The 27,269-nt window shown below is 44.5% G+C and overlaps 1 protein-coding gene across 1 annotated transcript in view; it reads right to left on the bottom strand.

Moving 5' to 3' along the window:
* NUP50 (nucleoporin 50) overlaps window positions 1-20,092 on the bottom strand; it is a 24,020-nt gene extending 3,928 nt beyond the window's left edge. Inside the window, exons 1-6 of the mRNA XM_015819758.1 lie at window positions 20,046-20,092; window positions 17,118-17,236; window positions 12,856-12,939; window positions 10,810-11,008; window positions 6,677-7,330; window positions 1,785-1,866 (exon numbers count right to left, since the gene is read on the bottom strand). Coding sequence (XP_015675244.1) covers window positions 1,785-1,866; window positions 6,677-7,330; window positions 10,810-11,008; window positions 12,856-12,939; window positions 17,118-17,186 — 1,088 coding nt within the window. The 5' untranslated portion in view covers window positions 17,187-17,236; window positions 20,046-20,092. The remainder of the gene's footprint in view (window positions 1-1,784; window positions 1,867-6,676; window positions 7,331-10,809; window positions 11,009-12,855; window positions 12,940-17,117; window positions 17,237-20,045) is intronic.
* Window positions 20,093-27,269: the final 7,177 nt, after the last annotated feature.

The following is a 27,269-nucleotide window of genomic DNA, read 5'->3' as shown; positions in this document are numbered from 1 at the left end:
CGGAAAGTAAGGAGATCCGGAATCGTCCGGATCTCGGGGGGTAGTTCGTTCCAGAGGGTGGGGGCACCCACAGAGAAGGCCCTCCCCCTGGGGGTCGCCAGCCGACATTGTTTGGCCGACGGCACCCTGAGGAGACCCACTCTGTGGGAGCGTACCAGTCTATGGGAGGAAATCTGTGGCAGAAGGCGGTCTCGGAGGTCCGATGCCATGGAGCGTTTTAAAGGTGGTAACTAACACCTTAAAGCGCACTCGGAAGACCACTGGTAACCAGTGCAGCTCATCTGTCCATTTCTACCAGTGCAGCTCATCTGTCCATTTCTACACATTCTAAAATTTTCTTAATTATGACCTCTTCAGACGGTAGATTTTCATTTTTCCAGTACTGGGCAAATGCTATTCTCGCTGCTTGTCAATATATGCAATATTAAATACTCAATTCTCCTTCTCATACTTGGCTCCTAGTATCCCTAACAAAAACAATTCTGGTTTAAATTCTGTCTGTATTTTAGTCATCTTTTCCAACCATATATGAATATTAAGCCAGAATTTCTTCGCTCTAGGGCAGACATGTCAAACACAAGGCCCGGGGGCCGGATGCGGCCCGTGAAGTGGTTTCATGTGGCCCGCGAAGCCATCCTGGAAACAGTGAGGGAACGGCCCCCACTGCCTTGGCCCTGGCCCAGGCCAGCCGGGAGCCAATGTACAATTTTGTGGTTGCCATCTATGCTGAAACGCATTCAGTCTTAGCTCCACAAGGCCGTCTGGAAACAGCAAGGAACCAGGAGAACGTTGAGCAGCAGCCTTGAGGAAGTGGGGCTGGGCTTGGTGCCACGGGTGCTCAAGGGCCAGGCTGGGCATTTGATCTCTGCTGCCCAGGGCTCCGGGCAGCCCGCACCACCATCCAGCCCCCTCCGCATGGCCTGAGAAGAACAGTGAGGCTCCTCCAGTGGACCATGCCTTGGCACTTGCCCTGGTCCCACTCCCTTCTGCCAGAGACCCTCAAATCTGTCCCACTCCTGCCCAGGCCCCCACAGGCACCCTTGACGCGACTGATGTAGAGCTGGCCACGCCCACCCAGTAGGCCACACCCACTCCATCCACACCCACCCAGTAGGCCGCACCCACCCGGCCCCCTGAAGGCAACCACAATGCTGATGCGGCCCTCAATGAAATTGAGTTTGACACCCCTGCTCTAGGGCATACCCACCAGATATGGCAATAGGTACCTGGCTTTTGTTTACATTTCCAACAATTATTCGAAGTGTTTTTAAACATTTTTGCTAGTCTTGTTGGTGTCATGGTCATCTGAAGGCATTTCTGTGGTCAAGGGGCCAGCATGACGATACGCCGCGGCACATGAAACGCTGTTACCTTCCCATCGATGTGGTACCTATTTATCTACTTGCGTTTGCATGCTTTTGGACTGCTAGGAGGGCTGGGGCAGGCAACCTTGGCTCTTTTATGACTCGTGGACTTCAACTCCCAGAATTCCTGAGCCAGCATGGCTCAGCTTGGAAACTCTTTCTTTCCCCTCAGCATGGCTGGCTCAGGAATTCTGGGAGTTGAAGTCCACGAGTCATAAAAGAGCCAAGGTTGCCTACCCCTGGGCTGGGACAAGGAAGGAAGCTCGCCCCGTTGCACAGTGCTCGGGGGTTCTCGGACCTGGGCTACCAGCTTTCCAAGCTGACAAGCTCAGCCTCTTTCACCACTGAGCCATCTTGCCCCCTTTTTTATACACACACACAATGCTAATCATGTAACTTGCAAGCCCAAAAGTAACTTACTTCTTCGAGTAAAAGGCATCCTCTTCTTTCACTTCATTAATAACTACTTTGGGTGGCTCTTCCTCTTCTTCACCAGCCCCTGCTGGGAAAAGCATTTCAGATCAGAATTACATTTCACGCGCCAGAAACTTTATATTGTTCATGAAATCGTACCGCTGTGCGTAAAAATCTTGTTGCACGAAGGACCCGAATGAAAATTTAGGGAACTATCTCAGCGGCGTTCAAAACATTTCGTATTTGGAAGGTTTAAAAAAAGCTCTTCCAGTCTGAATGCCAGCTCTCTGTTACGTTTCAGTCGTTAACAAGCTCACTTCCAGCCATTCCTACTTACTCCTGGTAAATTGGAACATCCCCATTTTTTGAATTTGAAATGGCTACACACCTCTTCGATGCAACTGCTCCGTTCCCAAGGAGAAAAGGGACAGAAATGAATAGTTCCTCTCTCCCCATTCTTAGTCTTTGTAAGTCCTTGAAATCCAGAAACAAGCGCAGGACCAATTTGGTGAAACTCACACTAGGGATAAAAGTCTGCAAACCCCAGGAAGCTGATCTACCCATAGCAGATAAATGAACTTTGTGCTAATGACACTCAGCAAGAAATAGATCAACTTTTTGCTAATCAGTTAACCCAGTGGTTCTCAACCTTTTTAATGCCACGACCCCAACTGGTCGTAAGTCGAGGACTAAACCGGTCGTAAGTCGAGGACTACCCAACCGGTCGTAAGTCGAGGACTTTCCCTGCCCGGGAGCGCCGCGCATGCGTGGTTCCGCCCCCTGCGCCGGCCGAGGCGTAGCTGGCAAGTGGCAGAGACGGAGCAGGCCAACCACCAGCTGGCCCAGCCTAAGGGAGGCAAGGCACCCGCCGGAAAAGGGGAAAAAAATGGCGGACAAAAAAATGGCGGACAAAAAAAATGACGGACAGCCTTGCTTGGCGTTGAGAACCACTGAGTTAATCAATGTATGTAGGACAGTGATGGCGAACCTTTTAGAGACTGAGTGCCCAAACTGCAACCCAAAACCCACTTATGCATTGTTGAGTGCCGGGTGGGTATGGCCCATTGGCTGGGTGTGGCCCATTGGCTGGGTGTGGCCCATTGGGTGGGCGTGGCTGCGGTGGCAACGGCAGACTGGGTGGGGGACTAAAAAGTTCAATCAATCAATTCCAACTTTGCGAGATCTTTTTTTTCCCTGCGAGAAGTTGAAATTGACTGATTGATTGAACCTTTTTTTTTTTTGCACACGGTGACAAAGGCCTAAAGCGAAAAGGTTTTATAAAACCCAGCTGAAGGCCTAGGACTGGGGCGAGGGCGCGCGTGCCCACAGAGAGGGCTCTGAGTGCCGCCTCTGGCACCCGTGCCTTAGGTTCGCCACCACTGACGTAGGAAACACATCACAGTAGTAATGGGGGACTTTTACTACCCTGAAACAATCTCTGCATCAAGTGGGAGATCAAACGGCTTTCGAACCAACCTAGCTGACAATTTTGTCATCCGAAAGGTAGTGGAGGTAACTAGAGAGTCAGATGAAATGGCAGAGGAGGTAGAAGTTGCAGGAATTTGGGGAGAGTGACCATGTCCTATTGGGATTCAATATAATGCAGACATAAGCAATAGAACAAAATCAAACTGGTGTCTTAAACTTTAAAAGAGCTCATTTCAACAAACTTAAGAGAGAACTTGGGAAGGATTCCATGGATGAAAACCTTAAAAGGGAAAACAACTCAAGAAGCTTGGGAAACTCTGAAAAATGTGATTATAAAAGACTGTCCAGCACAATGCCACTGAAAAAGAAAAAGAAGTAATCAAAGAAGAAACCAGCATGGTTGCATCTGATAAACTGAAAGACAAAAAGGACAAGTATAAAAAATGGAAAGAAGGATAGATAACTAAGGTAGAATACCAGCATATAGCCCAAATCTACAAAGATGAACTCAGGAAAGCTAATGCTCACAATGAACTAAGATTTGCAACTAATGTCAAAAATAAGGAGAAATACAAACTAAAATAGGCAAGAAAATGGTAAGAGCACACCATCCACCCTAGACGAGTTCAAATCACCAGGATCAGATGAATTACATCCCAGAGTTCTGAAGGAGTCGGCAGGTGTGATCTTGGAACTACTGAATCATATCTTTCAAAGATCCTGGAACACCGGGGAACTATCAGAGGACTGGAAAAGAGCTGATGTGGTTCCCATCTTCAAAAAAAAAGAAAAAAAAAGGGGGGGGGATGGATCCAGGAAACTACAGACCAATTAGTCTGGGAAGATCTTGGAAAAGATAATCAAACAACAGATCTGCAAACACCTAGAAGCAAGCAAAGTTATAACCAGAAGCCAACAAGGGGTTTGTCAAAAATAGGTCATGCAAACAAATCTTACTTCCTTCTTTTACAAAGTGACAAAATTAGTGGATCAGCAAAATGCTGCGGATGTAGTATACTTAGACTTCAGCAAGGCATTTGACAAAGTAGACCACAACCTACTTCTTAGTAAGTTAGAAAAATGTGGGAAAGACAGTAGCAGCACCAGATGGATTTGTAACTGTCTGACAAACCGTACTCAAAGAGTAGTCCTTAACGGAACTACATCTACATGGAGGGAAATAAGCAGTGAGGTACCCCAAGGTTCTGCCTTAGACCCAGTACTCCTCAATATCTTCATAAACAATTTAAATGAGGGAATAGATGGGAACTTATCAAATTTGCAGACAACACCAAGCTGGCAGGAATAGCCAACACCCCAGAAAACAGGCTCAAGATCCAGATGGATCTCGACAACTTGAGCACTGGGCCCTATCTAACACAATGAAATTCAATGGCGAGAAAAGGAAGGTTTTACACTTAGGTAAAAAAAAACCAAATGTACAGGTATAGAATAGGTGGAATTTGGCTCAATAGTAGTAACTGAGAGGGATCTAGGAGTCTTACTGGATAACTACTTAAATATAAGCCAGCAGTGTGCTACAGCAGACAAAAAAAGCCAATGCAATCCTAGGCTGCATTAATAGAGGGATAGAATCAAGATATCGTGAAGTGTTAGTACCATTTTATAATGCCTTGGCAAAACACACTTGGCATGCTGCATCTTGTTTTGGTCACCACAATATTAAAAAGATGTTGAGACTCTAGAAAGAATGCCGAGAAGAGCAACACAGATGATCAGGGGACTGGAGGCTAAAGCATATAAGGAACAATTGCTGGAATTGGGTATGTCGAGTTTAATGAAGAGAAGGACTAAGATGACATGATACCAGTGCTCCAATATTTGAGGGGCTGCCACAAAGAAGAGGGGATCAACCCATTTACCAAAGCACGAGAAGGAAGGACAAGAAGATGGAAATCAATCAAGGAGAGAAGCAACCTAGAACAAGGAGAAATTTCCTGACACTGAGAACAATTAACCAGTGGAAGGACTTGCTTTCAGAAGTTGTGGGTGCCCCACCCTTGGAGGTTTTCAAGAAGAGATTGGACTGTCATTTGCCCAGAATGGTATAGGGCAGGGGTAGGCAACCTCGGCTCTTTTATGACTCGTGGACTTCAACTCCCAGAATTCCTGAGCCAGCTATGCTGAGGGGAAAGGGAGAGGTTTCCAAGCTGAGCCATGCTGGCTCAGGAATTCTGGGAGTTGAAGTCCACGAGTCATAAAAGAGCTGAGGTTGCCTACCCCTGGTATAGGGTCTCCTGCCTGAACAAGTGGGGTGGATCAGAACAGCGGTCCCCAACCTTTCCAGCAAACCAGTGGGGGAGGGGGGAGGAGAGGAGATGGTTATTGTGTGAGTGACAGGTGCTCATGTGAGCGAACACACTTCATTTGTGCAAGCGGCGCTCACGCACAAAAGGGAGCTGCACGGGCGAGCACGCTTACCCGCTTGCGCGATCTCAGTCTGCTTCTGAACGGGCCACAGCCCAGGGGTTGGAGACCTCTGACTAGAAGACCTCCAAGTTCTTTCCAGCTCTATTATTCAGACACCAATAACTTGAGTCCTTTATATATGTTAAGAGGACTCCAGGGCAAGACTGAGCCAGGCTCAGACTGCTTGCTATAGTTTGGCAGCAGAAGCACAAAAAAAACCCACTCTAGCTAGTTCAGAAGGCTTTGGTGGCTGGTGAGAACCCCACAGGGGCTACAAAATGCTCCCTTGCAGTCCAAACAAATCCACCATGCAGCTTCTCTCTTCCGATTCTCAGCAACAGGGATAGATTGGGAGAAAGGCGCCTTGCTTCAATCTGCAAATTAATGCAGAGATCTCCAACCTTTCCCGGCTCGAGGACCAGACGGAAGGAGAGCAGCTTCAAAATTGGTGTGCATGCGCACGCGTGCGTGCGTGCATGGGGCCCTGGCGGGGCACTAGCAGCCTCGTTCGCGCATGCAGCATGAGCTGGTGCCATGCACATGCGCAAATGGCTGCCTACCCCCACGGCGGCTAGCGGCCTGTCCACACATGCGCAAACGGGTTGTGCAAACTGCCCGGGCTAGCGGCGCATGCGCAAACGGGCTATGGACACCCGCCCACGCTACATTCCCATTTGTTCCCATGTGCATGCGCAAACAGGGCCGCACACACTAGTGCGAGTGGGGGGGAATGTGCGCCCACGCATGTGTGCACCGGCCAGCTGTTTCCGTGGCCTGCTGGCCAAGACCCCACGGTCCAATCCCGGGCCGCGGACCATAAGTTGGGGACCCCTGCACCAATGGACATGCAGCCATTAATCCCCCCACCCCCAAATAAACATAATGAATTTGTAGACCTTGATAGCTACCCCCCCCCCCAAAAAAAGAAATGCAGTGACAGGCCATCTGCAACACGAATGGGGACGTAATCACCGAGATTCTCATCAGAGCGTTAAACGGGATCACACCGCTTCCCAATCTCTAAATCAGCTCCCACTTACTTGGTTCATGGCTACCGCTTTCAGTCGGGGCGTCTAAGGCATTATTGGAAATGGAAGGAGCCACCTTGGCTTGACTTGCCTCTTTGCCGAACAAACCTCCTTTTCCAGGGGAAAATGAGAATCCAGACCCGGCCGTCCCTGAACTCAGATCAGAGCTGTCACTTTTGTCAAAAGAGAACAAGGCGGTGGAGGCGGCCGCCGCTTTAAGTTCTATCTTCTTCTCCGGCTCTCTTTTCTTCCCGAGGGCATCCTCCGATTTGCTGCTGTTAAAGAAAAACCCGGAGCCCTGCGGAAGGGCCGAGCTCCCAAAGGCAGGACGAGGCTGGGCTTCGGCGGCTTTCACGCCGCCGCCGCTGCTTCCGGAGCTGCTGTGGCCAGCCAGGCCCTGTTGCTCTATCTCCGCCAAGTATTTCTCGTAGTCGTGGAAGATGGGGCTCAGGTCACAGAGAGGGTTGGCGTTGACGTGTTTGACTATCCAGTCCCGTACAGAACAATTGAGGGCAGCCAACTGTTTATGGTAGCTCTCTGAGTTGCAGGCTTTGCTCTGAGTGAGTCCCGAGGACAAGGGCTCTGGATTCTCGCCATTGGCTTCCAGGCGTGCAGAGGTCTTCTCAAAGGTAACACTATTGGCTGAGGCGCTGGAGACCACCGAACCTGTCAAATATAAAAAATATCCAAGGGCTATGATTACGAACGGCCATTGTGCAGAATCACCTTTTTAAAAAAAAAAAAGAAAAAAAGAGGAGAGGCCTCCAAAATCTAGCACAGGAGTCCTCAAACTTGGCCACTTTAAGACTTGTGGACTTCAACTCCCAGAATTCCCCAGCCAGCATGGCTGGCTGGGGAATTCTGGGAGTTGAAGTCCACAAGTCTTAAAGTGGCCACGTTTGAGGACCCCTGATCTAGCAGCTTGTCGAAAAGCTGCACTACCTAAACAAGCATGAGGCCAGCATTTTGACAGCAAGAACATTGAAAAAACAAAACAAAACAGAAAACCCAAATAATATAATCTTTAGACTCACATCCAGCATCTCAAAGACATCAGAACGATTAAAACTCTACTGAAAAATCTATTGCATTAAACTATATGTTGCTTTCTTTATAACAATCTTAGCTCTTCACGTGATACATCTTAACAAATACTGCAATGTTGCCTTTGAACCAAGATTGGGCAAGATGTTGGGGGACGGATTGTTTAATAATAATAATAATAATAATAATAATAATAATAATAATAATAATAATAATAATAATAATAATAATAAAAATTAAAAAAAAAACATCCACGTCTGCCTATCCCAGGTCCTTGTAAAGGACTCGATAGGTAGACAAAATGCCAAATCCAGTCTGAACATCTGGCTGACTGTGCGATGATCATAATAATAATAAAGTTGGAAGGGACCTTGGAGGTCATCTAGTCCAACCCCCTGCTCAGGCAGGAAACCCTACACCATTTCGGACAAATGGCTGTCCAGTCTCTTCTTAAAAACTTCCAATGTTGGAGCATTCACCGCTTCTGGAGGCAGGTTGTTCCACTGGTTAATTGTTCTAACTGTCAGGAAGTTTCTCCTTAGTTCTAGGTTGCTTCTCTCCTTGATTACTTTCCATCCATTGCTTCTTGTCCTGCCTTCAGGCACTTTGGAGAATAGCCTGACTCCCTCTTCTTTGTGGCAGCCCCTGAGATATTGGAACCCTGCTATCATGTCTCCCCTCGTTCTTCTCTTCATTAAACTAGACATACCCAATTCCAGCAACCGTTCCTTATATGTTTTAGCCTCCAGTCCCCTAATCATCTTTGTTGCTCTTCTCTGTACTCTTTCTAGAGTCTCAGCATCTTTTTTTACTTTGTGGTCACCAAAACTGAATACAGTGATTGCATTTTTTTTTTTAGTATTAACAGAAGTGCCCAAGAGCTGCCTCCGAGACAAGCTGATAGCTTCGTGACGAAGGATTTAAAAGAACTTGATTTCAGGGAATTTCTCCAGGAAAAAATACTTCAGGTCAGGGGTCTTCAAACTTGGCCCTTTTATGACTTGTGGACTTCAAAGTGTGCCTGGCTGAGGAATTCTGGAAGCTGAAGGCCACAAGTCATAAAAGGGCCAAGTTTGAAGACCCCGGCGGCTTCAGGTGAACTAAGTCTAAACGCATACTGTTCTTCACCATTCTGCTGGAAACCAGTAGAAAATTACCCTTTTGATTGTGGACAACTTATAGTTGAATGTAAAGAATATAATCAGAGAACAAGCAACAAAGAGGGCCCAGAGTCTCATGCAATTTAAACAGCAGCCTCATATCCAAGCCAACCAGGAATTTTGCTTTAGAGATCGACCAGGACAGATGGAAGAAACAAATCATCCACCTTATTGGGCCAGCCTTCTTCACTCCCATGTAGAAAGGATATTGTTTTCCCACAGCCAAGCAGGTCAATGTGGCAGGCTGGCTGGTCAAGGAAAAAATTCCACCTTGGTTGATCGATAAAATATTACCTGTTCCCTACCAAAGCAGGAAGCTTTAGCCCCCCCACCTCCCCATCGCAGCAACGCAGGTTGTAAACTTTTAACAATGTAGTTCAGGAAAATGAGCAATCTGTGCCTCTGTTTGTAAATCTGCTCTAATCTGAGCAGTTTTCCCCGCCCAACGTCTTTACTAAATTTATTATACTGAGAGTACCTTTCTGAATTCTACTGAAAAATAAAAGGCATGGGACCAGTGGAATCATTCGTCCACTGAGACCAAATTTCAAATTTAAGAATCAGAATTGTGGATATTATGGATAGAGGGGTGTTGTTGTTTTTTTGAAAGCACGCCGTGGTAGTAAACATCTCTTTAAAAATGACCTGAAATAAATATGAATAAATAGAGGACCTCTCTTGCAATTTGCAGATAATCAGAGGGTCTTGAAAGCAGAATCACCCTCTATCCAATCCCTGTGATCATCATTGAGCCCAGGCAAACCTACATGAAGCTTGTTTTCAATCCTCTTTTAAGATCTGGATCCAGACTCAACAAATACCATTAATTTAGACAGCTCTATTCTGTTTGTAAAGGGATCCAGCCAATTAGTAGTTCTTAGTAATGAAAGAGCAGAAATAGTTTTTTCTGTCTCAGAAGATCTGTTTTACTTAAAACTGCTGTCTGTTATTTCTGGAAAGGTGTGAAGAATATGATCAAGATCAGGGGTCTTCAAACTTGGCCCTTTTATGACTTGTGGACTTCAACGCCCAGAATTCCTCAGCCAGGCACGCGTGCCTGGCTGAGGAATTCTGGGAGTTGAAGTCCACAAGTCATAAAAGGGCCAAGTTTGAAGACCCCTGATCAAGATGTTACTTAGAAGATGTCCTTCTTTAAGGATACAAAACCTACAAGTCCTTCCAAGAAAGAATCTTGCGGAGACCAAGAGTGGGTTTTGCAGCGTGCCCTCCAACTTCCAAACAAGCCCCCAAAACTTGGGGAACTCAGCGTCCTTGCGCTTGTATCTCACCATCCCCACATTCACATTGGTCACCGGCACATATCTGTGACATTTGTAGTGTCAGGGCATCATACAATCGCCGTGTGTGGCCCTCCCAGCTGACTGGCAAGGCAAAGTCAGTGGAGGAAGCCGGATTCTCTTAAGGACCCCGTGATTCACTTAACAACTGTAGCAATTCACTTATCCACAGTGGTTAAAAAAAAAAAAGGTTGTAAAATCGGGTATGCCTCCCTTAACAACTGCCTTGCTCACAACAGAAATTGTCATCAGGAGCTACCTGTACTGGATTTATGTTAAAAAAAATACCCTTTGCCACTAGGCCAGGGCTAGGCAACCTTGGCTCTTTTATGACTCGTGGACTTCAACTCCCAGAATTCCTGAGCCAGCATGGCTCAGCTTGGAAACCTCTCCCTTTCCCCTCAGCGTGGCTGGCTCAGGAATTCTGGGAGTTGAAGTCCACGAGTCATAAAAGAGCCAAGGTTGCCTACCCCTGCACTAGGTTAAAATGCAGCTTTCCCCTCAGGGGACCCCCAGGCTAAATGCAATCCTTCCTTTTTAAACCATACAGCAGCGGTCGTTTTCCCCCAATAATTTTAATTTGAAGATATTACAATTATTGCCCCCTAGTAAAAATAATAATAATAAAAAAGAGTAAACTTACTAAACATAGATTCTGTTTCTGAAGCCGTCTTTAAGCTGGGGAGCGAAGAGCTGTGCGTGATGCTGCTGGAGCTGCCGCCACCATTGGATAAGACGCCAAAAGATTTTGTTCCGGGGCCATTTCCGAAACCAGAAAAAACACCAGTCCCGGAAGGTAAAACGAAACCTTTAAATCCCTTAAAAGCTCCACCACCTTCTGACTAAAAAAAAAGAACAGAAATAAGTTGTTCTGCGTCTCTCAGAGTACAAGCCCATCCTTGGCATATTCAGAAGGGATGGGATTTTCTTACTATTTTTTCGTGATGGCTGCATTTGGAGTAAACCCCGGATGTTCCTGATGGTCACCGCTCCTCTCTTGTTCAAAGACAAAAGCTTAGTGCCACCTCTAAAATGGGTTTCTTAGTTCATTTCTCCCAAACGTTGCGTCTTGGGCAGTTTCCAGTTGTTTCAGCCACCGCTTTTAGCAAAATGTCCTTCCATTTCTACAAAACCTCCACGGGAGAATGCCTTCCTTAACTGAACGTATCTTGGGCAGGAGCCCCCAATGGCAGCCATCCGAGCATGCCTCCAAAGTAACATTTTTAAAAGGCAGAATCATGCCACTTCATGGAAAATGCCAACAACAGCGTACACTGTGTAAGTCAATCCCCTGACCCAAAACTAAAGACTGTGAGCCATCTAAAGATGACTTTTTCTTGCTGTTACAAAGATAAGTCAATACTTAGTCAGAGCAGACAAAAAGTGTTTAATGCTAAACTCCCTGTTCTTATTTTAAAAGCAGGTTATTTTGACCTTACAGCTGAAAATGTTTTGAATTCAAAATGTTCTACACATACTTAATAGTAACACAGAGCTATTTTAGCCCTCTACAGACATTAAAAGAGGCCCCAAGAGCACATAATTTTAAAGATGCATTAGCAGGGCTCGCAAACAAGTGTACGCTTCAGCTTCAGCTTGAAGGAGAGCAACTTCACGAGACTTGGAAATCGCATGGATTTGCAGAATTAGCCTAGCAGCCTGGGGGAATCCCGGGAGTTGAAAACCACTCAGTTTAAAGTTACTGAGGTTGAAAAACATTTGAGTTTAGTCCCTGGATCCTGTTGGCTCTCCCAGCCTTTTCATATGTCATAAACAGAGTTTAGAAAAAAATATATGGGATTCACTATAGACCACCAGGAGTAAAACAACTGTTAAATAACAGTATTTTTTAATTCCATAAATATTGTTTTTCTATTTCAGATGATTCAGTTGCACATATAGCAATAGCAGTTAGATTTATATACCGCTTCACAATGCTTTACAACCCTCTCTAAGAAATTTACAGAGTCAGCATCTGGCCCCCAGCAATCTGGGTTCTCATTTTACCGACCTCGGAAAGATGGAAGGCTGAGTCAACCTTGAGCCGGTCAAGATCAAACTCCTGGCAGTGAGTTAGCCTGCAATATTGCTTTCTAACCACTGCGCCACAACAGCTCTTAATAACAGAAGTTGAATATCTGCTTGGAATAAACAGAATCCTGAAGGAAGTACAATGTTGCATTCTGCCAACTAAGTTTTTACTATTAAAATATATAAGTGTTTACCAAAGGTACGTAATTCACTCTTTTTCTGGATGAGAGAGTCAAGGACTGGGACGGGGACTCAATTTCCTTTATTATTATTTAGTGTAAGGGATCCATATAAACAGTGAAAAGCTACATTTTTAATAGATGGGCCCAACTACAAAAATAAACTTCTCTCATCTCCAGCTGTTAGAAAAAGAATGACTAGAAACATGAAAATCTTCCAGAATTCTGATCTTCTTCAAATGCTCCCCCAGAGAGATATTTCATGTATTATGAATCTTCTAGAATTACAAATGACATTTTGCATCAAAAATTTAAAAGAAATGCAATTATACATTAGTCTGAATATGTTAGTCTGACTATTTAGTAAGAGTTCTGTTTATATAGTAAGCTAGCACTTAGTGACAAACTACTTTGGGGCAATGCCAAGAATTAGACAAATTAGCCGAAATCTTATTTTAAAATGATAAATATATATATACCTCAGTCACTACATTTCTACGCTTTGCCTTCTTAATTGATCTGTTCTTCAAAACTTCCTCACTGGCCACTGAGAAAGTTCCCACCTGCAGAGAATGGTTAAATTCTTAAGACAAGCAAAATGAAAGAAGTCTGGAAAAAGAAATCCCAGCAAAATCCATTTTCTTAATACTCCGGCTCTCAAGATGTAATCATCCACTTATCAACACCATGAGGTTCAAAGTTGTATTACAAATTGCAAGCACTTGGCATATTCAAATTTTATAACATCATTGGGGATGATTTCTTATGAATCATTTGTGGGTATCATAGCTGCTCACTGACTTGTTCAAAATATTTAGAACATGTTTTCCATAAATATTTCCCAAAAGATGTCAACTGACAGATTCCCCTCGAGTCATTATTTTTAAGAAGCATATTTATTGTAATTTACCCAATGAACTTTAGAAATCATTAAATTCCTTTCAGAAAAAAAACATTATTCCTATTTATAGATAAGGATGTCCTATAAGAGATTCCACCACTCATGTTAGTTTTTATTATGGAATTACTTCCTTCTTTCCTATATATACAATATACATACATATACATATATATATATATATATATATATATATATATATATATACATACATACATATATATATATATAGGTGTGCGTGTGTGTGTTTTCTGAGGTTTTCGCGGGTGTTTGTATGTAGGTCTTTGGTTATTCAGGTTTTCTCCCGCGTAAAACTGGAAGTGTCTTGCCGACGAAGTCCCATTCGTCATCTTCAGGCTGGTGTTTTCAGCTTCGTGCTTCTAGGAGTAATGTGTGATCACAGCTGTTTCTTCCTTTTAACTGCCAGTGGGGTTTGAACTGATTGGGTGGGAGCTTGGCTGTGTTCTGATTGGGTGGAGGTGTGCTCTGATTGGATGGGGGGTTGGCTGTGCTTGGAGGTGTCTTGGCGACGTTTCGACGGGGTCCCATTCGTCATCTTCAGGCTCTCCCCCATCCAATCAGAGCACAGCCAACCACCCATCCAATCAGAGCACAGCCAAGCTCCTTAACCAATCAGAACACACCTCCACCCAATCAGAACACAGCCAAGCTCCCACCCAATCAGTTCAAACCCCACTGGCAGTTAAAAGAAACAGCTGCGATCACACATAACTCCTAGAAGCACGAAGCTGAAAACACCAGTCTGAAGATGACGAATGTGACTTCGTCGAAACGTTGCCAAGACACTTCCAATTTTACGCGGGAGAAAACCCGAATAACCAAAGACCTACATATACATATATATATATATATATCTCACCAGATAGGATATCTTACAACTAACAACTGGGACCAGAATTTCTGTTGTAAGTCCTTGTGGTTGTAGGTCAAGCTGGACCCAAATTTATGACAATTTGTACAATGGGCAGATTTTGCCAGAAATTGGCAAAAAGGATTGCAAATTGCAATTATGTGATTGTAAGATGCTGCAGGTGGTTGTAAATGTGAGCCAGTTGTCACGCATCTCAATTGCAATCATGTGACTGCAAGGGTGGATGTGACAGTCGTTAAGTGTGAGTACAGGTCATAAGATAAGATAAGCTTTATTGTCATTTTTTTACTGTGGGCACAAATCAAAAATGAAATTTAGTTGCCCGCTCTCATAAGTCCCTTCTTCTGAGATTGTAGTCCCAGGTTGTAATTTTGAACCATCATTAAACAAAGAAACATAATTTGAGGACTACCTGTACATTCAAGGGCTCTAAATGGGATGCCATGATCTCTCCTCTATTTTTTTTTCCTATAGCAACTGGGAGATGGATTGGGCTGAGAAGAGAGGATGGGCAGTTCCGTCTCCCAAGGGGATCCTTGGCAGAAAGGGAACCTGAACGGGGCTCTTGACAGTGCCAACCCAACATCTTCATGCTGTACCACATTGGTAGATTTTGCTTATAAACACAAGGGTAACTTCGACATACAGTCGAAGTATACAGACCAGTGTTTCTCAAGCATGGCAACTTAAAAGATTTATGGACTCTCCAAGCCAGCATACTGGCTGGGGCATTCTGGGAGTTGAAGTCCACATATCTTGAAGTTGCCAAGGCTGAGAAACCCTGATATAGAACATAACAGACGGAGAGGAAAGGAATCAACAAATTTTCCCTCAGAGGAGAATGGGATTCTGAACTATGGTGTGAACTACAGTATGGGGATTGTAGCCTACTTATGATTTACTCATTATTTCATCTTCAGCAAACTGATGATAAAACATTGAAGACATGGAAAGTATAGGTAAAGGATAATTAAACCCAAATTTTCTAGAAAGCTCACACCAACTGGTTGGAATACTTATCAATTTATAACGAAGGCATTCACAAAATTCAGATTTGTTTGGAGAATTCGGAAGTCAGAATCATGTTGCTCTAATGCTAAAGTATAATTTTAATAGCAGATTTCTCCAGTAGCTATTATGTTGCATGAAACTGCAAGCTCTTTAACGTGAAGTTGAAACACTATTATCCAATGACAGGTATAAATAAAAGCAACCCTAATTATATTGTTTTTTCAAACAGTTAGAACAATTAACCAGTGGAACAACCTGCCTCTAGAAGCGGTGAATGCACCAACACTGGAAGTTTTTAAGAAGAAACTGACAGCCATTTGTCCGAAATGGTATAGGGTTTCCTGCCTGAGCAGGGGGTTGGACTAGATGACCTCCAAGGTCCCTTCCAACTTTATCATCATTATTATTATTATTGGTAATATTCTCAATAGAAATATCGGTAGTTTTATAGATTTAGATCTATATGGCTGGCCCTCTTGACTAAACACTGTGAAAACTATCACTACCGAGAGCTCAGCGTTAATCCCAGGGAAGAAACTCAGCCCTGTTACAACCCACTTGCAAGATACGTTTGGCAGCCAAAACAATTAGTTGATGTGATGCACATGGTCTCCAGATTGGCTCTTCCTAGGCCAGGGGTCTTCAAACTTGGCCCTTTTATGACTTGTCAGAATTCCTCAGCCAGCCTAGTATGTGAGAAGGTTGAAACCTTACAAGATATTGGGGTGAAATTATCAGGAGATTTTGAAGGCAATGCCTGTCAGAACCCATTTCTATTTCATTTCTATCTATCTCCTCTGATCTAAAAACAAATCTCACCTTTCCCTGGGTTCTGCCATACTCCCAAGGGGGAGGGGGATATGCCTGCGGGGTTATTGCTTTCGCTTCCTCTATTCGCTAATTCGCTACAATGTAACCTTTTGCTTTGTTTATTGCCTGTGTCCACTGCCCGCTACAATGTAACAATTTTCTTCCTGCACTGTATCTCTCTCTGAACTTTCTTCTCCCTAACCTGTCAGCTAGGAAAAGGGGGGGGGGGGAGAAATACAACCTCTGGAGTCTGGCTTATTTCTCCAGTCTCAAAAGGAGGTGCAAAGAGCTGCTTGAACATCATGCTACGACCGGAGCCGGACCAATGTTATCTCCCCTTTCCCACGATGAACTTAACATCTGGGGATTGGCTGGTCTGAACCGTCTGGATGAACTGTGGGGTGGGGTTTGCTTGGGGACACTTTAAAGTATCGATCTGTAAAGGAATCCCTCAGATTCTGTCTATTATGCCTGCTATCAACTACTCTTAATAAAAGTTCCTGTTGCAAGAAATTGTTTCCAAGAGTTCTGCTTTCTTAAGATGTGGGGTTGAAGTGGGTCCTTACAGTGCCATTGCACAAAGAGGCTACACAACCTTGTCATACCAGTGGCTCAGCACAAATGTGTGTGATTTCCCTCCCTTGCTCACAGCAGAAGCACTTAAAAGTGAGAGTTACTTTTAGGCTCAACTCCCTCACTGTGAGGCCCCATCAGAGGCAGACAATATAAAGCTTAAGGAAGCTGTTTCTGTGTCATCAGGAAGACACAGAGAAATCCAAATGTCAAACGTTACAATAAGTCCAGTTACAATTGGCATGCATTGTCAATAAAGTCTTCATGAATTAATATCTGTTTTTATCACACAAGACAAGTCATTTTTAACACTATAATAACCAATACATTGGTGATCCCAGACTTTTCTTATAGAGCCAAATTATATGAAACAGATTTTTCTCTGTGACTGTTTTGGTCTTGACTCTTGGTACATTGAAGAAAGGCTAGACAGACTGGCCCATTACCTTCCCAGTTTTGCAAAGTACTTTTTCATAGATATCAAAAAATACTGTGACATATACATTTGTGTACTTCACGTACTGTTGCTCTAAGTTAATGAAAGCAAGGCTTGTTACCTCCTCCGTTTCTTCTTCTTGATCCCAATTTCTGTCAGTCAGCTCCTTCTCTGCCACTCTTTTAGCCATTTTATAGCACTACTGCATCACAGCAAGTGACAATTAGTTGTGTTTCAGATCTAGTTTAAAAAAAAAAGGATGACAAAATCAGGATCTTTATAGCCCGATAACCAAAGATGTATTAATTAGATTGTGCAACAAACATCTGATAACCAAAGATATAGTAATAACGTTGCATAATATTTCAGGTACCCTATTTCCTAAGACACAATCTCAAGGAACTGTCACCCTTCTGACCAGCCAGAGCTGCTGCCATACAGATGAAATTGGAGGAGAGACAAAGTAAGCTACTTTGAGATCCCCCAGAAAAAACGAGATAGACATGCCAGTAACATCAATAACATGAGGAGGTGTCTAGTATGATCTGCCAATGACATTAAAGTCTACACCTTCATACAGAATTGGGGTGTTGGAAAAGAAGCAAATTTAGTCCAGATGTCTCATTGTTATGTTTCCCAGAGACACTGGTTCTAAAAAAACTATGAAGGATAGAAATTTGGGAAATTTTCAGTCCACCTTGGGGCTTTAAGAACAGGAAAACTGAGCTACTCCTTGACAGCCAAATTGCACATTGCTGACAGTTGAAATTGCAACTAACCATCATCCTTGCCACTATATGTACATATCTGATATCCCTCTGGCTATAATATTCCTCAACAAATACTATAAAAACATCGCCAAAGTGGTCTTCACATTGCAAATCATGGGTTCCTAGTAAAGGAGGCATGCAAGCCCCATATTTTAAAGGGCTTACATTTAAAAACAAAATAAAAAAGGCAGCACAGTGCAAAGCACCAACATCTAGTATGGAATTTCTGGGTATGCTCTAGAATAGGGGTAGGCAACCTTGGCTCTTTTATGACTATTTCCAGGTATGCTCTAGCACAGGGGTAGGCAACCTTGGCTCTTTTATGACTCGTGGACTTCAACTCCCAGAATTCCTGAGTCAGCAGTCATAAAAAAGCCAAGATTGCCTACCCCTGCTCTAGAATATAATCAAAGATTCTTAGAAAACTGAAAATGATGCATGGTCATACCTCAGTGCTTTGTTTTAGAAAGGTGCGCACCTATCTTCCCCCAAAGCAAAAGTAAACTATAGAGAAAATAGTGGGAGTACAGTTTCATTTGCCATTCTTCCGCGAAATGGTTTTGTGATAGGTCATCTTCAAGGCGGCCATTTTGTAAGAGTACCCACAGCATCTTTAAAACTCCAAATTTATTGATCCAACGGTCATCTAGTTTTACATGTTTATTCCTGACATTAGGAACTCAGGATAGGAGTTCCTGTTTGGCCAACAGATGCTTCTTTAAAGCATCTAGTGCCACCCCACCGTGGTTGCACAGAAGCCTTCTCCTTGTAAAACTGGGCCTCCACAAATACGTTCTTCCTGGTCTCCCTCCTCTGAGAAGCCCCCACCAGCAAAAGCAGTGCCTGGATCAGCCAACAGCTCTGATGGGAACCTGATGAAGTCATAATGCTGTGGGTGAAAGGTAAGGATACCAGGCTATTTTCAAACAAGAGCCCCAGTCAAACTGGCTGCCAGAAAGGGAAAAGCCAGTTTCCCAACCAACATGTCCCTGAAAGATGAAGATCATAAGACATGGCTGATCCCTTGCTCATGCGACATAGTCCAGACTCAAAGATCTAGATTAGATGCAACAAAACGACTTCTCTGTGTCTGCAACAAACTCAATGCTGGTCCAAAATAGAGAAAGTAATAAAGAGGATCCTCAACAGGCACGACAAGAGACTATTACACACGCAGCATTAGGAACAAGCCATGGTCCCCTAGTTTTTCCTCCTGACTCGCACAGGACGAGGGAGCTTGTAGTCAAAAGCCAGCAGAATCTGGAGCTAGTCTTAGTATCAATATATTCTCTATACCAGAGGTAGGCAACCTCGGCTCTTTTATGACTCATGGACTTCAACTCCCAGAATTCCTGAGTCAGCATAGCTGACTCAGGAATTCTGGGAGTTGAAGTCCATGAGTCATAAAAGAGCCGAGGTTGCCTACCCCTGCTCTATACTCTCTAGAATGGGAGAAACAAATTCAAATGACAGAATTCATACAGAAAATATATTTAACATTTCTTCAGCACCATCTTTCCAAGCCAGCAATTTTGAGATGCGGCTTATAGTTATCTCTCTCTGCTCTACACCAGGGGGGGGTCTTCAAACTTGGCCCTTTTATGACTTGTGGACTTCAACTCCCAGAATTCCTCAGCCAGGCACGCTGGCTGAGGAATTCTGGGAGTTGAAGTCCACAAGTCATAAAAAGGGCCAAGTTTGAAGACCCCTGTTCTGCACCGATGTTTCTCAACTGCACTGCCTTTAAGGTGGGTGGACTTCATTTCCCAGAATCCCCCAGCCAGGACATTGGGAGTTGGAAGTCCCACCATCTTAAAGGGGATGCGGTTGCGAAACACTGCTCTATACTTACAGCAAAAGCCATCAATGGACGCCATCATCAAAACTGCGCGCGTTTTGACACGGCTGCCACCGACAGCCCCCACCGGGGCCTTAGCGGGCGCACCAAGCAAGCCCTCCACCATGGACCCGAGGACGAATTCCCGCGCTTTCCGGGGAAGCTCAGGTCCCGCCCCCGGCGCTTCCGGCTTGGGCTTGCCTAGAGAGGGACGGTCTAGGCCTCCCCGCCTGCTTGCTCCCTCCCGCTAGAACCGGAAGCTCCCGTCCAAGGGAGAAGCCGGGGGTGCCCCCCCCCGTCTTCGGTGCTGCTGCTTAAGGGCCGGCTTTCCCAAGGTGGCGCGGCGGCGAGGCAGAGCGGGGAGACGGCCCCCAAGGCACCGCCTGCCATCGCCCCCCCCCCCCGCCGCTCCTGCCCGTGCCTTCCCGCTCGAGAGACCCACCGCCGTCGGGCTCGTGGCGGCCGCTTCCTCCTGGCCGTGGCGCTGCCCGGGAGGAGCGGCAGCGGCTTCCGCTTCCGGCAACCGCCGCGCCCCGCCCACAGGGAGAGGCGGGAGGGGGGGGGTCGACGCGTCGCGGGGCGTGGCCTTCGTCGCCGGGGAAACCGGGCGGAGGACTTGGAGGCGACGGGCTGCGTGGCGCTGCGTCCTCCTCCGCGTAAGGATCTCGGATGCCTTCGGTCGGTCGCTCGTCGGTGCGGGACTCGTGCCGGTCTCGGGACGGGAGACCACCTGGAAATGCTAGGGCTCGAAGGTGTGGGTGGATCACACGGCTACCGGGGAGACGACATGGATCATCGAGGGATCCAGGACCGAAGGAGTCGTCCCCTTTCTGCTCGGCAGGGGGCAGACTTCGGTAACATTTCAGATGGGGCACCACCGGGAAACCCTTTGCCTGGGCTTGGATGTGGAAGACGGTGGCAAAGCCCTCTGCAAGGTAGACCCCCCAAAGTGAGCTGGACATTGGGGAGGATTATTCAGAGAGTCAAAAAGCTGTAGTAAATTGGAAAAGGGGTGTGTGTGTGTGTGTGTTTTGTGTTTGTTTCGGCATCCCAATTAAAGCTTTCCTGAGCGATGATGAGGGGCACATGACATTAATGTAGTAAATTGAACAATTATTAGAATAATGATTTGTCTGCATAACTGCAATAATGAATTCTGGAATTCATTATTGCAGTTATGGAACTCTGGAATTCGTAAGAGTTCTTTCGTTTTCCACAAGAACATGGATTTTGTAACTTGCTAATTAACACAGTTATTTTGTATTTTAATTTGATTTATTTTCTCTCCCTTAAAATGATGTTCAGGTTTATTAGCTTTTAACATTCCTAAACTGATAAAACGGGCTGGAGGCTAGGTCCAGATAAGAAAAAAAAAATGTTAGTACAAAGTGGGGTCTGGTTTATCTCTTTTGTGAACTCCAAACCACCTTTTTTCCTTACAATTTACACCCCTTCTGACGTCAGGCTTCATTGTAATGAACATGTGTGATATTATGGGATGCAAATAGTGTAACATGTTTGGACTACATGTAACTGACTTCCTATGCAAAGGGGAGGTTACTTTTTATCCTGTCCAGTCAACTTTCCTCTTCCGTTTTCTTTGTTGTGTTAACTATAAAAAGGAATGTAAAAAATGGGGATCAAGGCTCTCTCGTTTTTCATAGAGAGATCCAGTGGTGGGATTCAGCCGGTTCGCATCACTTCAGCAGAAAGAACTGGTAGCTAATTTTTTGTTGCCCAGGCCCAGAATGGACTTATGGAAGCAACATCCACACAGAGAACCGGTTGTTCACATATTTGAATCCCACCACTGGAGAGGTCCCTCTTTACCAGGGTACCCTAAATGATCTTCTGACTCGGTTGCTCATTGGGAAGGTAAACCGAGGCAGAATCTAGGGCAGGGGTGTCAAACTTGCAATGTCATGTAACGTGTTGCGACGTATCGTGACTTTTTTCCCATTGCTGGCAATGGGGTGGGCGTGGTTTCACCATGATGCATCCGGCCTGCGGGCGGGCAGTTTGACACCCCTGATCTAGGGTAAGGTTTAGTTATCAATGGCTATCCAAGCTTGGTTTGAAAACACCCAGGAAGGTATTTTGAATTATTTGTGATCTGTTTATCTGAGCTTTAGGATCTCAGCTTTGGCCCAGAATTGGGCTTCTTCACCTTGGAATGAATCAGCAGCTTTATTTTCCCTAAAATCACTCTTTGTTCATGTGGATTACCAAGTGCCTCTAAACTCCAAAGATGTTTGCTACCTTTGATAAGTCGATCTAAATTACTACATGGATTAATAAAATAGCCCATGCATTCCTATATTGCTGTTTTGGGGGTACAGTAATATTCTCACAACTGCCTTTGAGCATCATTGGTTTCCTTTGTAATGCAGTCTATTTCTATGTCACGTCCATTAAATAGTTTTTCAGCAAAGGGATCTATAAGTTTCACTAAACTCTCAAAATGGTCCTGGACACAAACAGGTAAAGAGTGTGTGTTTTGCATTGATTGCTGTATTTATTTATAGTGCTGTTAATTATTGAAGAGGATATATTGAATTGATGCAGATTGTTTTAATTTTATATGAACTTTGCTAATACCTATGGTTGCAAATAAATGTTTCAAGTCAAATTTATTTATATTTGATTTATTGCATGTCTTCGCCAGTGTCACATACATGACTCTCTTGGATAACTTCAATTTACATTTAAAAGTGAGTGGTGAGACCAGGATATCAACTTTTGGGGAGCATCAGTTGCTTAATAGGTGAACCTTGTCCTGTAAAAGTTCCCAGATCCCCACCAGAAGTGGAGTAGGGCAATTTTGGTTTGCTTGAGAATCTCCAAAACTCTGACCTTTGACCTCCAAGAGTCCAACCTAAACTCTTACACTACCAAAAACGGTCCTTGGGCATGTTGTGCTAAGTGCAGATCTCAACCCTCAACTCTGCAAGTTTCTTTCCCCTCTATCACTACCCACATTTTTTTGGGAAACACCCCAAAGACTGCAAAAAGCACAACTTACTGAGTTCTGCAGAAGATCCGTCATCTTCGGTGTCGTAAATTGCTCCAGTAAAGAGGTAATGCATTATATGCCATGCCTACAAAGTTGGCCTAGGAATCACAGCATGGAGGAAAATGCCTTTTCTCTGTATTAACAGGTATGGAAGCGGAGAAAGATATGGACTAGGTCAGTGATGGTGAACCTTTTAGAGACTGAGTGCCCAAAAACTGGCCCCGCCCCCGCTCCATCCCCTGCCCCGCCTCCACCCTGTCTGCCCGCAGGGCCACTCACCGCCTCCAGGGCCCACCGCAGATCGCCCAGGCAGCCCAGCAGCGCCATGGCGGCCACGTCCTCTGCCCGTGCTCCGCAGCATCAACTGTGGGCAGAGTCTTCTCTACGCTGCCTGGCTGCCGTGTCCTTGGCTGCACTGCTCCACGTGGGTCACACTCGGGGGCAACTCTCCTCCAGGGGGGCTGCTGGTGAGGGGGCGCAGGGGGAGACAAGGCTGGGGCAACGGCACGTGTGCCCACAGAGAGGGCTCCGAGTGCCGCCTCTGGCACGCGTGCCATAGGTCCGCCACCACTGGACTAGGTGGTTGCTTGGCTTCAGATATTTTATTTCTATGGCTGGAAAAAGTCTGAAAAGCCGTATCTTTGCATTTTCTACCTTTTCCCGGGTTTGCATGACCTCTTCCCTCAGCTGCTCCTGAAGTGCGTTTGGCAGAATTTGCAGTGTTTGCATTTTGCAGAAGCTGAATCCCATCATGGCCTCCTGGGTGAAGAAAGGAGAAAAGACAGCCTGGGAATTGACAGCCTGTAAAATCCCTCTGTCTCAGGGTTGGGGGAAAGGTTAGAGGTCTGCTGAGTCTCCAGCCAGCATTCTTGATTTCTGCCCAGTCCATTCTCACTTTCATCCTGCCATTACAGGGGTGGCTTGGTGGGTTTTCTTCCTTCTTGACTGTTTTTATTATTTGCTCTGTGCAAATTCCATTAATAGCTAGTGTGGGGAGAGGGGCATCTCTTAGGGTCAAATGGCCTATTTCAAATATTTATGATCTGCACAAAAATACGGAATTCAGAATTTTGCTGCATAGGATGGGCTCATGTGTCATTCTATTTCATATTGCTGTTTTGATTCTAATGTAGCATATTTTGTGAGTTTAGTTAATTGGGTTTAATTAACTGGTTAAAGGCAGCTTAGCAGGGTCATGATAGCTAGCTAGCTAGCTAGCTAGCTAGAGATAGATAGATAGATAGATAGATAGATAGATAGATAGATAGATAGATAGATAGATAGATAGATAGATAGATAGATACCGGTAGATAGATACCGGTAGATAGATACCGGTAGATAGATAACCTTGTCATTTTTTATTGTGGGCACTATGGCACACATTAAAAATGAAATTTAGTTGCTTGTTCTCAAAAGTGTACACATACTGTACATAACACACATTTAAACATATTATATATGAATCCACTTGGTATTTAAAATGCAGTCTAATAGCTTAGGAAAAGATTAAAGTTAATTTTGTGTGCAGTTCAGAAAACATACACAAAAAACTCTCCCTCGCACTTTTTCAGAGTCTATTCAGATTAATTATCCATATTAAATGCCTGAAAATCTTGCTGTCCTTGAAGCAGATAAAATTACTCTTAATTTCATGATCTTATCCAACTGCTTGAGGAAGAAAATGATGGCTCTTTGTTATGAACAGTGAGGAGTGTCCCGACAGATCTTATCCATGAATTCTTCAGTAGAAGACATCTACGATCAATGTCATCTGAACTTCCAGTTGTGATATTTTTGGCCTAACAAAGTCTTCTTCCTTCTGATCAGCTCTTAAGAAAGTAGAAAGGAAGATGCTGTGTGGATCCAGCCATAACCCACAAACACAGAACTTAATAAACCTAGTGCCAATCCTGAAACCAAGATAGTTAAATTTCACGCTTTTAATGAGCAATTCATAAAAGAATGAAGCCACATGTCTAGCTAAAAAATAATAATCATGGAATGCATTGGAAAAAGAATCAGAAAAAGGGGGAAATAAATTAGCATACTCAGATAAAGAAAAATAAAAGGTAAATTAGGTACTTATCCCATTTCCCCAAAAGTAAGGCCTACCCCGAAAATAAGACCTAGCTTGATTTTTGGGGGTGGGCCTAATTATAAGCCCTACCCCAAAAATAAGTGGTAGTTTTGGAGCGAGGCACATACCTAAAAGTCAAGTTAGTTGGGGTGGAGCTGCCCCACACACCCCACACCCCCTTACCTGGCCTCTCCTCGCCGGCCCACTTCTGCGGCCCAAGGAAATGTCTGCAGGTGAGAATGGAGCTCTGGCTTGCATTTCGTCCTCAGAGGCCTTTTTGCAAGGCCTCTGCTGCCGAGAACCGAGCTACGGATCTGTAGCTCGATTCTCGGCTGCAGAGGCCTTGCAGAAAGGCCTCTGAAGGCAAAATGCAGGCCGGAGCTCCATTCTCTGCTGCAGAGGCATTTCCTTCGGCTGCAGAGGAAGTGGGCCGGCTGGGCTGTCCCCCCGAAATAATAATCGCGTGTGCGCGCGCGTGCGCACACACACACACACACTGTTCCTCGGATGATTATCAGTTTATCACAAGGCTGAAAACCACAGTGAAACAAAGAAATGTTAAGGAAGCATAGGAATGTAAATAAAGCTAAGCTGACCTGCAAGGTTTGTTTTGAGAACCACAATGTGTGGAAGATGCTTTTCAGAGCTGAGTCAAGATTGTCAGTCAGTCAAAAGGTCCAAGAAACAAAATTCACACATGAATGTTATGCGTAAGTCAGATGTTTCCAAAAAAGAAAAAAGAGGCAGAACAGATTTTTTGTATAGGTTACTGCCTGCTGTCACTAATATCACGTTGCTGGCTCTTTGGCTTGGTGAGTAGCCTAATACAGGGCTTTTCAACCAGTGGTACGGGTACCACTTGTGGTACATTGGCACCTGGCAGGTGGTTCACGACCATCCTAGAAAAGTGGTAGCAGGGGAGGGGAATGAGCTGAACCGGTGGCAGCACCGCACAAGCCTGAGCGAGAGACGGCTGGAGCTGCAGGGCTGTCAGGGCTCAGCGGAAGCACCAGGATCAGCGCCAGGCTCCAGCTGGAGCTCGGCACTGATCCTGGTGCTTCTGCTGAGCCCAGAAGAAGCGCCAATCAGCTGGAATGTTGCAGCATCTCCAGGGTCTTGTGATTTACATTCAGATGCTTGGCAACTGATTCATATTTATGATGGTCACAGTGTCCCAGGGTCATGTGAAGTGACCAAAACCTTCTGCAACCACCCAGCAGACGGGGGGAATAAAAACCAAACACCACCACCCACCCCACTCCCGCTGCCACTCCTCAACAGAAATGCTCACAACAATGAAAACCTCGGACAGGAGGAAGNCTCACTTTCATCCTGCCATTACAGGGGTGGCTTGGTGGGTTTTCTTCCTTCTTGACTGTTTTTATTATTTGCTCTGTGCAAATTCCATTAATAGCTAGTGTGGGGAGAGGGGCATCTCTTAGGGTCAAATGGCCTATTTCAAATATTTATGATCTGCACAAAAATACGGAATTCAGAATTTTGCTGCATAGGATGGGCTTATGTGTCATTCTATTTCATATTGCTGTTTTGATTCTAATGTAGCATATTTTGTGAGTTTAGTTAATTGGGTTTAATTAACTAGTTAAAGGCAGCTTAGCAGGGTCAAGCTAGCTAACTAGCTAGATATAGATAGATAGATAGATAGATAGATAGATAGATAGATAGATAGATAGATAGATAGATAGATAGATAGATAGATAGATAGATAACCTTGTCATTTTTTATTGTGGGCACTATGGCACACATTAAAAATGAAATTTAGTTGCTTGTTCTCAAAGTGTACACATACATAACACACATTTAAACATATTATATATGAATCCACTTGGTATTTAAAATGCAGTCTAATAGCTTAGGAAAAGATTAAAGTCAATTTTGGGTGCAGTTCACAAAACACACACAAAAACCTCCCCCCACACACTTTTTCAGAGTCTATTCAGATTAATTATCCGTATTAAATTCCTGAAAATCTTGCTGTCCTTGAAGCAAATAAAATTACTCTTAATTTCATGATCTTACCCAACTGCTTGAGGAAGAAAATGATGGCTCTTTGTTATGAACAGTGAGGAGTGTCCCGACAGATCTTATCCATGAATTCTTCAGCAGAAGACATCTACGATCAATGTCATCTGAACTTCCAGCTGTGATATTCTTGGCCTAACAAAGTCTTCTTCCTTCCGATCAGCTTTTAAGAAAGTAGAAAAGAAGATGCTGTGTGGATCCAGCCATAACCCACAAACACAAAACTTAATAAACCTAGTGCCAATCCTGAAACCAAGATAGTTAAATTTCGCGCTCTTAATGAGCAATTCATGAAAGAATGAAGCCACATGTCTAGCTAAAAAAAACCCAAAATCATGGAATGCATTGAAAAAGAATCAGGAAAAAGGGAAATAAATTAGCATACTCAGATAAAGAAAAATAAAAGGTAAATTAGGTACTTATCCCGTTTCCCCAAAAGTAAGGCCTACCCCCAAAATAAGACCTAGCTTGATTTTTGGGGTGGGCCTAATATAAGCCCTACCCCCAAAATAAGTGGTAGTTTTGGAGCAAGG

The sequence above is a fragment of the Protobothrops mucrosquamatus genome, unplaced genomic scaffold, assembly GCF_001527695.2.
Source record: "Protobothrops mucrosquamatus isolate PMUCROS unplaced genomic scaffold, P.Mucros_1.0 scaffold978, whole genome shotgun sequence".
Lineage (NCBI taxonomy): Eukaryota > Metazoa > Chordata > Lepidosauria > Squamata > Viperidae > Protobothrops > Protobothrops mucrosquamatus.
Note: the sequence above shows the minus strand (reverse complement) of the source record. Positions and strands in the feature narration are given on the sequence as shown.